This window comes from Trichomycterus rosablanca, chromosome 1 (genome assembly GCF_030014385.1).
Source record: "Trichomycterus rosablanca isolate fTriRos1 chromosome 1, fTriRos1.hap1, whole genome shotgun sequence".
Lineage (NCBI taxonomy): Eukaryota > Metazoa > Chordata > Actinopteri > Siluriformes > Trichomycteridae > Trichomycterus > Trichomycterus rosablanca.
Genome location: NC_085988.1, coordinates 36469384 through 36484320, shown reverse-complemented (window position 1 = coordinate 36484320; position 14937 = coordinate 36469384). Strand labels below are relative to the sequence as shown.

The following is a 14937-nucleotide window of genomic DNA, read 5'->3' as shown; positions in this document are numbered from 1 at the left end:
CCCTGCAGCAATACTGTATTAAAATGCTAGCCCTCTAGCATTCTTGCTTTGTGTCATCTGGGTTCATTCAGTAAAACAATTAAAAAACTATTTTAAATTCAGTCTAGCACACCTTTCGTTTTTGTCCCAGTGTTATTAAAACTCATTTGTCATTGAGAGATGCACAAGCACTTGTCTTGGATGTAAACCTATACTAGAGCTTTCTAGTTTCACTCTGCTCTACTGTTTACTTCAGATCACAATGATTCTATTGTCCTGAGGTATGTGACACACTGAAGTCACCAGCTTCCCTTTTAGCCTGCCAGTGGGTTTAAACAATACCACAGGAAGCTATTAAGGAAGTGTTTACTAAAGACTTCCCGATTGCTCCTGGATTTTCATTTTACCATTTTAATTCTGAGTCTGTGGTTTTATTTGCTGGACTGAGCTGGGCTCTTGGGTTAGGCATATATAGGTTTATAACTTTACCTTCGACTGAGTCTAATGTGCTAATGTAAATACAACACTGAATGATTATTGTGTGCACGTGTGTGAAGGAGGAAACACTGGTGAGAGAGAGAGAATATCCTGCCAGGTGCAGCCTTCTGGCTTGACAATACTAACAAAAGCTTGTCCTTTATGAGTGTCCCATGTGCACCACTTATACAGCAAGGACCAAATGCACTGAATATCCATCCTCATTCACAGTCCAACATAGGATGCTGTTCCTCACTGTGCACATGTATTTACATTTATGGTATTTAGCAGATGCTTTGATCCAAAGCAACTTACTATTATGACTGAACACAATTTGAGCAATTAAGGGTTAAGGACCTTGCTCAGGGGCCCAACAGTGGCAGTTGGTGGTGGTGGGGCTTGAACTTGCAACCCTCTGATTACTGGTGCAGTATCTAAACTGCTGATCTACCACCGTGTTTTTTTTCCCATTTTTTCCCAATTTAGTGTAGTCAGTTTATCTTCAGCTGCTGGAGATCCCCGATTTTCTGCAGTTGAGGAGGCTCACGCCTCCTCCGACCCGCACGCAGCCCTTACCGGAACCCTTTCCCACCCATGCACTCTGCACAGGCACCTCTATCCGCCAATCACCCCGTCCACATATTCTAGTCATCCCTCCCTGCAGGCACTGCCAATTATGCCCACTAGATGGCACCCAGCCGACCGGTGGCAACACTGAGTTTCGAACTGAGGAGGTCAGAATCTCGGCGCTGGTGTGCTAGTGGAATATCCTGCTGCTTTATCCTGTATTCATCAGGAAACACTGGCCACATGAAAGAAAGACCCTGGATATGACCAAGTGATACCTGGGGATGAATCTCAGCAGGGGTGGGTTAACCTACTAGACTGCTGCATTAACCGAGCGCCTGTGATTTATTTAGATCTTTTTAAAGGAATAATTTTCCCAATTTTTGCGGTTGTAATAGTATTAGAATAGTAAAATTTGTTCTGACAACACTAGTGGGGCTTGTTGCGCATGTGGGTAATTTTCCAAGTACCATAGATTTAAGACTAGTTTCAAATATATTGCATGTACAAAAAATTTAATGTGAGCAACCTAAAAGCAAAATAGAATTGAGGATGAAAAACATCCCAGCTTGTTTTAGTAAGGCAATGCCAAGCCATATTTTTTATGTTACAACATTGTGGGCTTGTAATAAGAGTGCAGGTGCTAGACTTTCCTGACTGAAGTCCAAATCTGTCACCTATAGTAAGGTGGTGCATTGTAAAGCACAATATAAAGTGCCAAAGGTTTAAGACTCGGTTTAAATATATTGCATGTTAAAATTGTAATGTGAGCATCCCAAAAGCAAAATCAGGTTTGAGGAAGAAAAACAGTGTACTTGAGCACATAATCTTACAGTATGGATGTCGTGTATTTGATGCAGTGTTGGTAGGGAGTTTTTGCTTATTTTAGGGATTTTAGCCCACTTAGAGTGTGTAGGATGTTAATGTGGTTTAATCTAACAGCTTACGCTTTGCTTTTTCTCTTGCAGAGTGCAGCAATGGAGGAGACAGTAATATGGGAACAGCACACAGTAACTCTACACAGGGTAAGGCCTGTTTTCCTTTTTTCTTTCTAATTATATTTTGAAAGGACAAAGTTCTGTATATAGGGTTAACTGTTGGTTTATTCTGGGTAAACTTCTGTAGTGTTGGGTTGAATATATGTGTATAAGTATTTCTTAAAATATTGGCTTATTTTCCCTCTTGTGAGTGCAAACATATCAGGAATTCAGTGTTATTATATTAAATCTCCATTTAAAGGCTTAAGGGACAGTGGTAGCCTAGTGGATTGAGCTTTGGGCTATAAATCGGAGCCAAAATGCAGCCACTGTTGGGCCATTGAGCAAGGTCCTTAATCCTGTCAAGGTCCTGCACCCTGTCTGACCCTGCGCTCTGACCCTAGCTTCCTAGCATATGTATATATGACAAATAAAGTGTTTTAGTTTTTTCTATATTAAACCAGTGTCTTTACAGCAGTAAAGACAGAATGTCGGGATTCTACTGATCAGACCCTGCTGACCGTGTTATATTAAGTAGCAGTGGCAGGGGACTACTTCTTCATTTTATGACTCGCATATTAATAGACTGTTGGTTAGAGACTTTTCTTGTTTACAATATACACTCTACATGCTAACTATCTCTGATCATAGTATTTATTCATGCAGTTCTACAAGCCCAATTCCAGGAAGACCAGGACCGACCAGATAATGATTCTCCACAATAGAATGACAATAACATAATGATATGGTGTGTTGTTTTGGTTTGAGCGCATCAGGTGCAGCAGTGTTGTTGGGATTTTTAAATACAGTTTTACAGTACAACTGGTGTCTTTATTAAAAACACATACTCTGTTAGCACTTGTTGATGCTGTTGGCTTTATATTTTTGGTTGGAGCTCTGTTCTTCTCCAAGCATCAACATTAAAGTATATACCCTGTGGGTGTCCGTCTCAATTGATACATGAGGTCCAAGGGGGTGACGAAGTGTACAGAGCGACAAATGGGCTACAGTCAGTAATGGTACACCCACAAAGTTCATCTGTGGTGTAGCTTATAAAATAATCAATTAAGTGAGCTCTTTACATAGACAAATTTATGCCATCCTACACGTGCTTCCAAGAAGAAGAATTGTTTGATGCCTTAAAATGCTGCATACTTAAGTGCCTGATTTCGAAGCTATAAACTGATTGAATAACGAGGGAGCATCCAATGCTTCCTTAGCAGTAAAGCCAATCCCAGTCAGTGCGGCACAACATTTCTCACAAAAAATCCAAATATGGTGAACAGATGCGGAGTTATTTTCAAATGTAAATAATCATTGATTTTTTTATAAAGGTGTACAGTTGTAATTTATTAAAGTACTGTTTTAGGTACACAGAGGGAGATGTTAGCTGGCATACAAGCAGGTTGTGCCGCCTCAGCCCGTTGCTTGTTAGATGGGCAATGGAGTATTGATCAGTAATCAGTCAGTTTGAACTAGGTAGCTTTAACATGCTTGTATGTGTTCAAATTTTAACCACACTAAACTTTGTTGAGTAGTTGATGCCAAACTGTGGTTTGCTACTCCTTAGTGTAGTTCATACATTTCCTTAGAAAGGTATCATGTGTTCTGGGACGTATTGAAGATCCAGTTGTGTGCTAGCAATACCAACTCTTTTCTATTTTCCCGTCCTTCTTGATATTTACATAGATTGTACTTTAATGTTTGAAAGCATGTAGCATGTATACAGGTTTAATAATAAGTTTTCACTTTCTTTTTGCAGGCTCCAGGGTTTGGGTTTGGAATTGCTATCTCAGGTGGAAGGGATAACCCTCACTTCCAGAGTGGAGAGACCTCCATAGTCATCTCAGACGTGCTGAAGGGAGGTCCGGCAGAAGGCCTGCTGCAGTAAGAACCTCTCATTGTCTGATCGAACAGTGTTCTGACTTATCGATTTCTTATTTGTAGGCCTACATGGACTTGTTTAATGAAGCTTTTAGCTGGACATATTCTACTCAGTTTAAACAGAATTGACCTTCACACCATCCATTAAGCCATTATATATAAAAAAAAAACTTGGCAACCTTCAGGCAACAAGTACATACGTCACAGATAAATAAATCTTGTCACACTTGTTTCTTATTATTATGGCCCTACTAAATTCTCTGGAAAATTAGTTTTATTCCACAGACCTCATTTTTTTAAATTACAGATGTCACAGATTCTTTAAGAAAAGTGCCACATTTCATGACAGTCATTAAATTACACTAATAAATTGAATGATGGAATAAATGGAAGCTGCAATACACAGCACAGCCTATTTTAATAGTTGAATGTAAACCTAAAACATTCAGCGACGGTGCAAGGCTCTGTCTTAAATATGAACATTCTCATTTTCAAACTCAGTCGTGTTAGCTGCTTTAGACTTTGACATCTTGGACATTTTGACTTACCCATTGCTAACTGAATTGCCATAGGATTGCTAGGACCGGCTCGTAGTGGAAATTAACCAGTAAACATGAGACACTTGAATGCTACACTAAACACAAACATTAATGTTGCATATTACACAGGTAAAGGCTCATTTCAAGGTCCGTGATGCAATTTTCACGGCCGTGAATAAGGCCTTAGTTATAATTCTCCGGCAAAGTGAAAGAAGCTAAAATAATACATGGACGAGAAGTCATAAAATTATTTACACTAAGGACACTAGGATTCTAAATGTGTTTTTGAACATTGCCTTATTCTCTGCATAAACACTACTCTCCCAATTACATCATGTTTCACTTGCTCAAGGTATATGTAATCACCTTAGTGCATAAAAGTATGAAAACTCTGTGAGAAAGGATCTGTTTAAGAACCCAGAGTTAAGTGATGCAATTGCAGTTAGAATAGTAAGAGGGTTTCCATTCATTCTAGTGCAAGACTAAAAGGCTTTAAGAGCATTTACCTTTTGACGAACATCTGAGCTGGGACCCAGGGTTCAAATCTCCCAGTGGTGCTATCAGCCGATCAGTTGTCTGCATGCATACATACAGTGTATCACAAAAGTGAGTACACCCCTCACATTTCTGCAGATATTTAAGTATATCTTTTCATGGGACAACACTGACAAAATGACACTTTGACACAATGAAAAGTAGTCTGTGTGCAGCTTATATAACAGTGTAAATTTATTCTTCCCTCAAAATAACTCAATATACAGCCATTAATGTCTAAACCACCGGCAACAAAAGTGAGTACACCCCTAAGAGACTACACCCCTAAATGTCCAAATTGAGCACTGCTTGTCATTTTCCCTCCAAAATGTCATGTGATTTGTTAGTGTTACTAGGTCTCAGGTGTGCATAGGGAGCAGGTGTGTTCAATTTAGTAGTACAGCTCTCACACTCTCTCATACTGGTCACTGAAAGTTCCAACACTGCACCTCATGGCAAAGAACTCTCTGAGGATCTTAAAAGACGAATTGTTGCGCTACATGAAGATGGCCAAGGCTACAAGAAGATTGCCAACACCCTGAAACTGAGCTGCAGCACAGTGGCCAAGATCATCCAGCGTTTTAAAAGAGCAGGGTCCACTCAGAACAGACCTCGCGTTGGTCGTCCAAAGAAGCTGAGTGCACGTGCTCAGCGTCACATCCAACTGCTGTCTTTGAAAGATAGGCGCAGGAGTGCTGTCAGCATTGCTGCAGAGATTGAAAAGGTGGGGGGTCAGCCTGTCAGTGCTCAGACCATACGCCGCACACTACATCAAATTGGTCTGCATGGCTGTCACCCCAGAAGGAAGCCTCTTCTGAAGTCTCTACACAAGAAAGCCCGCAAACAGTTTGCTGAAGACATGTCAACAAAGGACATGGATTACTGGAACCATGTCCTATGGTCTGATGAGACCAAGATTAATTTGTTTGGTTCAGATGGTCTCAAGCATGTGTGGCGGCAATCAGGTGAGGAGTACAAAGATAAGTGTGTCATGCCTACAGTCAAGCATGGTGGTGGGAATGCCATGGTCTGGGGCTGCATGAGTGCAGCAGGTGTTGGGGAGTTACATTTCATTGAGGGACACATGAACTCCAATATGTACTGTGAAATACTGAAGCAGAGCATGATCCCCTCCCTCCGGAAACTGGGTCGCAGGGCAGTGTTCCAGCATGATAATGACCCCAAACACACCTTTAAGACGACCACTGCTTTATTGAAGAGGCTGAGGGTAAAGGTGATGGACTGGCCAAGCATGTCTCCAGACCTAAACCCAATAGAACATCTTTGGGGCATCCTCAAGCGGAAGGTGGAGGAGCGCAAAGTCTCGAATATCCGCCAGCTCCGTGATGTCGTCATGGAGGAGTGGAAAAGCATTCCAGTGGCAACCTGTGAAGCTCTGGTAAACTCCATGCCCAGGAGAGTTAAGGCAGTTCTGGGAAATAATGGTGGCCACACAAAATATTGACACTTCAGGAACTTTCACTAAGGTGTGTACTCACTTTTGTTGCTGGTGGTTTAGACATTAATGGCTGTATATTGAGTTATTTTGAGGGAAGAATAAATTTACACTGTTATATAAGCTGCACACAGACTACTTTTCATTGTGTCAAAGTGTCATTTTGTCAGTGTTGTCCCATGAAAAGATATACTTAAATATCTGCAGAAATGTGAGGGGTGTACTCACTTTTGTGATACACTGTACATACACAATTGGCTGTCTGTCTGGCCATCATCTGTCTGTGGTGTGTTACTGCATTGCCCCCACTGATTTCCACTGTGACAATGACCTGGATAAAGCATTGAAAATGAAATGAAATGGGGGGAATAAAAAAAGAAAAACCTCTGGTCTTCCTTGTCAATTAGAATCCATTATGTCCTGCTTGTCTACCTAATAGCTGTTTTATTGTCTCTGATTGAGTTAATCTGGTGGCTCAAATGACACTGAGTGCCTTCATGATGCTTAACGAGTCATTATTTGAATCCTAGTGAGAATAAAAATGCTGTCGAAAGCAAACTTTGTCAGTAATTGCAGTCTAAAGTACAATAAAAACTTGTGGGCAGAACGGTGGCTCGGTGGGTAGCACTGTTGCTTCACAGCATGAAGGTCCTGGGTTTGATTTCTAGGTGTAGCGGTCTGGGTCCTTTCTGTGTGGAGTTTGCATGTTCTCCTCATGTCTGTGTGGGTTTACTCTGGGTTTACTCTGAGCTCTGGTTTCCTCTCACAGTTTATAGACATGTAAGTTAGATAATTTGATATGCAAAATTGAAACTAATAAATCATGTGTAACCTGTAATTACCTGTCCTGTCATTAGTGTAACTAAATAAATAATTAAATAACAAATTAAAAAATACACATTTACCTCTACTTGTATCATTCAGCAATAGGGCCGCCACATTTGAATGGAAGCAAAGGTTCTCATTTTGCTTTATATTTACATTTTTGTCACTTAGTGGCTGCTTGTATCTAAAGCCACTTACAATTATGTCTAAATATTAGAATCAGAATTAGGCTTTATTTTCAAAGTATGCTCACACGTACAAGGTATTTGACAGAGCACGAAAACAGAACAAAAAACTCATCACACACAACTCTCACACACACACACACACACACACACACACACACACACACACACACACACTTATACCTGTAAATGATACTGTACAATCAATAGAAGTTTTAGGGCCTTGCTCTCAGGCTCATCTGTGGCAATATGGCACTTCCGATTACTAGTTCAGTACATTAACCACTGAGCTACCACTGCCCTGACTGTGCAGTTCATTATGTAGGCTATACAATATCATTATGGCATATCTTTTGTAGTAAAGATAGAGTGGATTCAGTAAGTACACGGACACCTCAGTTCTTTCATTATAAACCTATAATGGGCGTTTGTCAGCCTTATGGCACTTATACTGAGCATGATGATGATGATTTGTTGATCTGCATAAATGTAAGGTACTTGAAGCCATGTATGGCAGTTCAGGCAAGAATACAAAAGGTGTAAAGTACAAAATTTGTTAGTTCTTCGGATACAGCAAAATGCAATCCCTACTGGAGTGGTCAAAATATTGTTTTTAATTGCTTTGTTTGCGTGTCGGGCGGCACAGTGGCTTGGTGGGTAGCACTGTTGTTTCACAGCAAGAAGGTTCTGGGTTTGAACCTCAAGTTGAGCGGTTTGGGTTCTCCATGTCTTTTGACTGTGGGAGGAAACCGGAATTCCCATAGAAAACCCAAGCAGTCAGGTTAATTAGACATACATCATCATTCTTCTATTTTAATAAACTAGAGTAATTTATGTATGCTTGCTTGCTTATTATATTTACTTTACTAGTTCCTATTAGCTGGCCTCAAAAGAAAAATATTAAAGAACTTAAATTGTTGCCTGAGCCTATTTGCTCTGCTCGGGTGGCAGGGTGGCTTGGTGGGTAGTCACCTCACAGCAAGAACGTCCTGAGCTTGATTCCCAGGTGGAGCGGTCCAGGTCCTTTCTGTGTGGAGTTTGCATGTTCTCCCCATAACTGTGTGGGTTTCCTCTGGGAGCTCGGGTTTCCTCCAAGAGCTCCGGTTTCCTCCCACAGTCCAAATACATGCAAGTGATGTGAACTGGAGATACAAAATTGTCCATGACTGTGTTGGATATTAAAGACTTGAACTGATGAATCTTGTGTAACCAGAAACTACCTGTATTGTATGAATGTAACCAAAGTGTGTAAAGCATGATGTGAAATGATCTTAATAAATAAATAAATAAATAAATAAACATTTGCTTTGTTGTTACAGGGAAAATGACAGGGTTGTAATGGTCAACTCAGTCTCTATGGATAATGTGGAGCATGCATATGCAGTGCAGCAGCTACGGAAAAGTGGGAAAAATGCAAAAATAGTAAGTTTAATTCTCAATATTAATCGGGTGACTTGTGGACACACAGTGTAAGTAATAACAAAGAAAAAGACAAAATGCTAGTTCCTGACTCCAAATTTCATGTCATTTATTCCTTTGCAGACCATCAGACGAAAGCGGAAGGTCCAGGTCAACATGGGGAATCACGGAGATCGTGAAATCATGTCAGAACACGACGAAGACGAGGACAGCTACGAGGAAGAGATCTATGAATCACGGAGTGGGCGTAGCGGCTACGGCGGGGGCGGGGCTACAGGCAGGCGCAGTGCGAGGGGAGAGAGGCAGGGCAACAGAAGGGAGCGGGACAGAGAGCGCAGCGCGTCCAGGGAACGAAGTCTATCCCCGCGCTCAGACCGCCACTCTGTCTCCTCCAACCTACCTTCCCGGCCAGCCAAGGTCACGCTCGTCAAGTCCCGCAAGAATGAAGGTTAGACTCACAGCGTCAATCTAGAAACAAACACCTCTCATATGCTGAGTATTTCATCATGTATAAGCCTATGCTAACATGGCGCGCACATTTTGCTGCCTTTCACTCTTATAAGCAGAATATGGCCTTCGCCTGGCCAGCCACATCTTCGTCAAGGACATCTCACCCGAGAGCCTGGCCGCCAGGGACGGCAACATCCAGGAAGGAGATGTGGTGCTGAAGGTGAGGGAGAGCAGGACAGTAAGTAGTGTTGGGAGGAGATTAGATATGGATTAAGGCACCAAAGTATGCAAAGTGATAACTTTACATCAGATCTGCTGAGTGTAAGGAGGGATGTATTTAAATAAAAGCATTAATAAAATACAGTGGAACCTTGATTTAACAGATCTCCATTTAATGGATTTCGGATTTAATGTACAAAATTTGGAAAACCAAATGTCTGCTTCGATTGTTTAAAATTCCAGCGAGAAGCGTACCAAGACCAGTAGTTCAGCAATGGTCCGCTAGCCGGCGCACGTCTCTCTTTTTACATGAGTGATGGGCTTTGTTTTGTCGGGAGGCTCGCTTTGTTCTCGCTTTTTTTCTAGTGATTAGTTATGCACCAGAATTGCTCCGGTAGCCACCAGCACTGCTTCAGACTCAAAATAATAGAGTCCCCACTATACAATCACAGCGCAAAAAAAAAACTTCCACCACACAAAGTAAATGAAATTTCCCCCCAGTAATACAGTACACCAATTTTAATATTTATTTAAAGATTTTACATTACTTATTTACATATCTATTTATGTTGTTCACTGTTGATCATATGTGCATATTCAGCACTTTTGTGGACCTTAGTGCTGTGTTTTCGTATATTTTTGCACCCCCTGAAAAATAAAACCTTGCTGTTTCGGACAATCGCATTTTACGGACCAGTGCACCCCCTTTTAGTCTATTAAATAGAGGTTTCACATATGTGTGCCAACATTTTATCACATATTTATATTCGGATATGCATGTTCCCTTTGAATCCTAGATCCGCTACCGGCCGGTCGGCCAGGCACCTACATGCAGACACCACTGGCTGGTGTCTGTCATAGTCAGACTCAGCCTTTGCTGTAAATTGCTGGGGAAATGCAAAAATAGAATAAAAAATACACGTTTCTATAATTAGTAGTGCAACCCTCCCCCCTCTTAGACTTGCATGTTTAAATCAAAAACTAATATAGTCTTTGATTTTGATATAGTTTTTGCTTGCTATTGATTTTGATATGTAGTTTTTGCCTTCCATATGGCAACCCCACCACTGCCAAGTTGCCTTTGTTGGGCACCTATGCAATGCCCTTAACTTTTAATTACTTGCTTTGTATTCAGTAACAATTGTAAGTCGCCTTGTATAGAACCATCTGCTTAATTCCATAAAGGTCTAAGAAGTGGTTAAGGTATCGAACTAGTAATCAGAAGGTTGGTGGTTCAAGCCCCAACTCCACCAAGTTGCCACCTAAACAAGGCTGTTAACTCTCAATTGCTCGATTTGTATTTCGTCATAATTGTTAGTTATTTTGGATAAAAGCATCTGCTACATGCCATAAATGTAATGTAAATGTATGTTACTTTAAGTAACATCTATTATGTTTCATTATTGCTTATTTGATGTCTCGTGTATACTTCTTGGCACATCATTCATGAAAAACAATTAACTTTTTGAAATAGGTGTCAATTGTTTCTTAAAGTTGTACATGATTTTTTTTTACAGTTTTATCTGGTAATAAGTTTGCATATTAATTTTCAGTTTACATAATTTATACTTTAAAGGGGAATTGTTCTCACAATTTCTTTTTTTTCCACGTGTAGATCAATGGAACAGTGACGGAGAACCTGTCCTTGATAGATGCTAAAAAGTTGATTGAGAGGTCCAAGGGCAAGTTGAAGATGGTTGTTCAGAGGGATGAGAGAGCCACGCTGCTTAACATCCCTGACCTGGACGACAGCATCCCCTCAGCTAATGCTTCGGACAGGGATGGTTAGTATTGCTGTTCTTAAGTACACTACAGGGTTCAAAGGGTTGCAAGATGAGAACCAAACAGATGTTTACTCATACACAATGCACAGTTTTTATTCTCTATTTTTATGTGTCAAATCTATTACTGGTTGCATCCCTTTTTCTCCCAATTTAGCATAGCCAATTAGTTTTCCGCTGCTGGGGACCCTGATTGCATCCAAGTATGGTATATTTGCCTGACTCTCACCGACCTCCTCTTATTCGCCTGTGTTTTGGTGGATTCGTGTGTAAGGCCAGTCTCACACTGTCATGCACTGATTTCTGCGATCCTCCACAGGGTCCTTACACAGTGTTGAAGACCCCACCCCCTTTTTAGTCCGATCTTTTCCCACCCAGCAGATTAGTGGCCAATTTTGTCTGCTGCTGGCACTGCACGTTGTGTCTGCTAGGAGGCCCCCAGCCGACCAGTAGCAGAGCTGAGATTCGAACTTGGAAAGTTCAGATTCCCTGTGCTGGTGTGCTAGTGGAATATCCCGATGCACCATCTGGGCGCCCAAAAACACATTAAAGCTATTCAGGAGTAGGGCCAACATTTGCCCTATGTTAACATTAGCTTTAATTCTTCTTGGAATGCTTTTATACGAGGCGTGAGAGGTTTGTAATGAAATGTCAAAGCATTCCTACATCAAAGCAAGTACATACTGTACCTTAAGTCTTTTTTCTAAAGATTTTACTAGGTTTAAATCAAGTGAGGTAGGCCATGAAATCTTGCCACGAGGCTTGGCATTCTGATCCATTTTGAGCATTATTATCTTGCACAGTGGGCGTTTGCACCATATCCTGTGTTACCTTAAAATCTCACACATCTGAGTGCTAACTATCAGAGTTTTTTTTTATAGCTCCTTCATGGCTTTTCTAGACAGTCAACCTAAAATGTTGTTTTTTTCTCACTGAGCCACACCTTTCTGAAAGATTGCATCTATTTGCAAAGCTGGGTGCAAATTGCCACTTATCAGAGCCATTAAGCCTTTCACCTGATAAACTGCAGCAGCGCTACTGAGCGGCAAGCTTGAATACAATACACAACATTGACTGCCAGTGTTAAAGTTTATTCACATGCAGTTTTATATGAATGTAGTTTAGTTTAAAAACATGAAAGCTCTGCAGCAGTTGTCATTTGGAGATGTGAAACAATAAAAAAACAGAAACAGGTTCATGAAACTTTATTGCATCAATCAAAGGGTGCATTAAACTTTATTAAAGAGTTACAAAGCCACAACAAGTAAATCCAGGATTCGGAAATGTGGGATTGTTAATTAACATGCAAATACGGTCTCCCTATTTCAGTTTACTAGTTGCCATGCCGTATTTTTTCTCACAATGCCATGCTTATAATTTATAGTAAAATTAAACTGTTCAGGATTTTGTAAACCGGAGAGAATCCTCATTTCTGGTTTCTCCTTGCCATGTCTGTGCTTTACTTCAGACTACATTGTCATACAAACAATTAGAAAAGGTCAGCGGCAAACAGGGTCAAAGTTCATTCAGTCATTTATTCATTCATTGTCTTTTTACCACCACTTCCTATCCCTATCCTATTTAGAATCACAGTGGGTACAGTTCACCAGGTAAAAGGTAGGAAACACCCAGGACAGGTTGCCAGTCCATCACAGGGCCCACACACAAACACACATACACACACAATAAAAAGACAGGTTCACACCTAGGGCAATTTTAGTAGCTCCAATGAACCCGACTGCATGTCTTGGGACTGTGGGAGGAAACCGGAGCACCAGAAAAAACCCACATGGACATATGGAGAACATGCAAACTCCACACATAAAGGACCCGGAGCGGTCCACCTGGCAATTGAACCCAGGACCTTCTTGCTGTGCGGTGACAATAGTACTCAACTAACCACTGTGCCGGCCAGGTCAAAATTTAATGAGATAGAATTGTCAAAATTCAATCAGACTGAACTTTGAACACAGTGGCAAACGCTAAAAAAGTCGAGTCAATATGGTGAATCTGGAATACGGAATGGCACAGTCAGCACTAAAGCGCTTTTTCTGGGAATGCAGCCTAACAAGAATTGCAGTTGTGAGAATGTCTTTTTACAAGTTAGTAGTAAATTGCCGTACACCATTACCATCCAGAACACAAACAAAACAATGATTCAAACTATGGTAAAAAAGTTGGCTCAACAATTTTCTGGGTTCAACTGGGTTCAAACTGTTCAGACTGTTCTGTATGGTCAGTAATCATATCTTAAATAGAAAACTAATTTAACATACTTTAGTTTAGTGTGGTAACAAGCTTATGTGTGGCTCTGGATTGGCTTCATAGTCCCTCACGTTCGTTTCCAGGTGCATTGTTTTGTTAGAAAATCATTTCGGGCTGAGTGAGCCTGACATATCAGATTGAAGAGCATTGTCTGTGTTCTCTTTGTGGCAGATATTTCAGATGTTCACTCAGTAGCTTCTGATCACTCGAACCGATCCCACGACAAGAAGAAAAGCAGTCGCTCTCGCTCTCCAGACCGACGCTCAGAGCCCTCGGACCATTCGAGACATTCTCCTCCACAAATCAGCAATGGCAGGTCTGTACTTTCTCTCACTCTCCTACATGTTTTCTTACAACAGATCCTTTAGCTGCATTTCTTTTTGTGAACATTTCAGCTTGCTTGTTCTTTTTTGGATTTTTATCATGGGCCTAAGATAACTTATATTAACTGTAATAAAGAGTGCTCCCCTCTTATATAACATATAAAAGAGCTTTGAGTCTCGGCTAATACTGAGCTGATGCACACCTCATAGTAACTGTCCTGCTGTTTGTTAGTGCAATACATGAAATGTATTTTAACACTTTGCCAAAGTGATTGTGACCTTGATAGCCTGGTGCGGAACCACTTAAACGAGCATCAATCAAAATCACTCAGAAACAGTGGAGAAGCAGCATGTTTTCAGCATACTGTTTAAATGGATTTGCAGTGTATGTAGTGCAATAAACTATTGGTGTAGCATTTAATCTTGCATATAGCCATGATTGGTGTTTACACAGATATTTGACCATACCCTAGATAGATAGCTGTTCAGTAGTAGTGTAGACTGTTTCATTTAACCCAGGGGTGTCCAAACTTTTCTTGTTGGGGGCCACATGGAGTATAAAATATGCAAACACAGGGCTACAGACTCTCTTGTATTAAAACAAATAAAAATATAATAGACTTACTTAATAACAATTACACTTCCTTTGTATTCAAATGACTATTCATTTATCTTTGACAATGTTGTGTAAACTAAGGTTTGACCAATTTCACTCACCAGTTTATAATCCCAATGGGAAGATTATTATTTATACTTTTTTGAATGAAACATACACACTTCCCTCTGAATATTCATATTTCCAGCACGCTTAAAATCTTCTGCATTCTCGCCACTCGCTAGCACACCTGAGCTGACATTTCGAACTCATCTGTTGGGCTGGGTGGCTATATGAACAATGATTGGCTTGTTGTTCATACAGGGAGGGGACCTCATAACTGATTCAGTTACGATCTCTGCTGGCTGATTAATGCCGTCTGCACAGAGTTGAAGGATAATGCGTTGATCAGGGTGTGGCTCTCCATACACAAACTGATCCGCATATGAACTCGCCTCGTGC

General features: G+C 40.8%; 1 protein-coding gene across 14 annotated transcripts in view; it reads left to right on the top strand.

Moving 5' to 3' along the window:
- tjp1b (tight junction protein 1b) overlaps window positions 1-14937 on the top strand; it is a 167828-nt gene that overhangs the window by 115466 nt on the left and 37425 nt on the right. For 7 of the 14 annotated variants that reach the window (XM_062992118.1, XM_062992126.1, XM_062992096.1 and 4 more), the window contains 7 exons: window positions 1992-2048; window positions 3763-3887; window positions 8743-8845; window positions 8966-9290; window positions 9406-9530; window positions 11127-11295; window positions 13729-13873. In XM_062992118.1, coding sequence (XP_062848188.1) covers window positions 2001-2048; window positions 3763-3887; window positions 8743-8845; window positions 8966-9290; window positions 9406-9530; window positions 11127-11295; window positions 13729-13873 — 1040 coding nt within the window. In that variant the 5' untranslated portion in view covers window positions 1992-2000. The remainder of the gene's footprint in view (window positions 1-1991; window positions 2049-3762; window positions 3888-8742; window positions 8846-8965; window positions 9291-9405; window positions 9531-11126; window positions 11296-13728; window positions 13874-14937) is intronic. The other 7 variants (XM_062992134.1, XM_062992148.1, XM_062992110.1 and 4 more) reach the window with 3 other exon arrangements.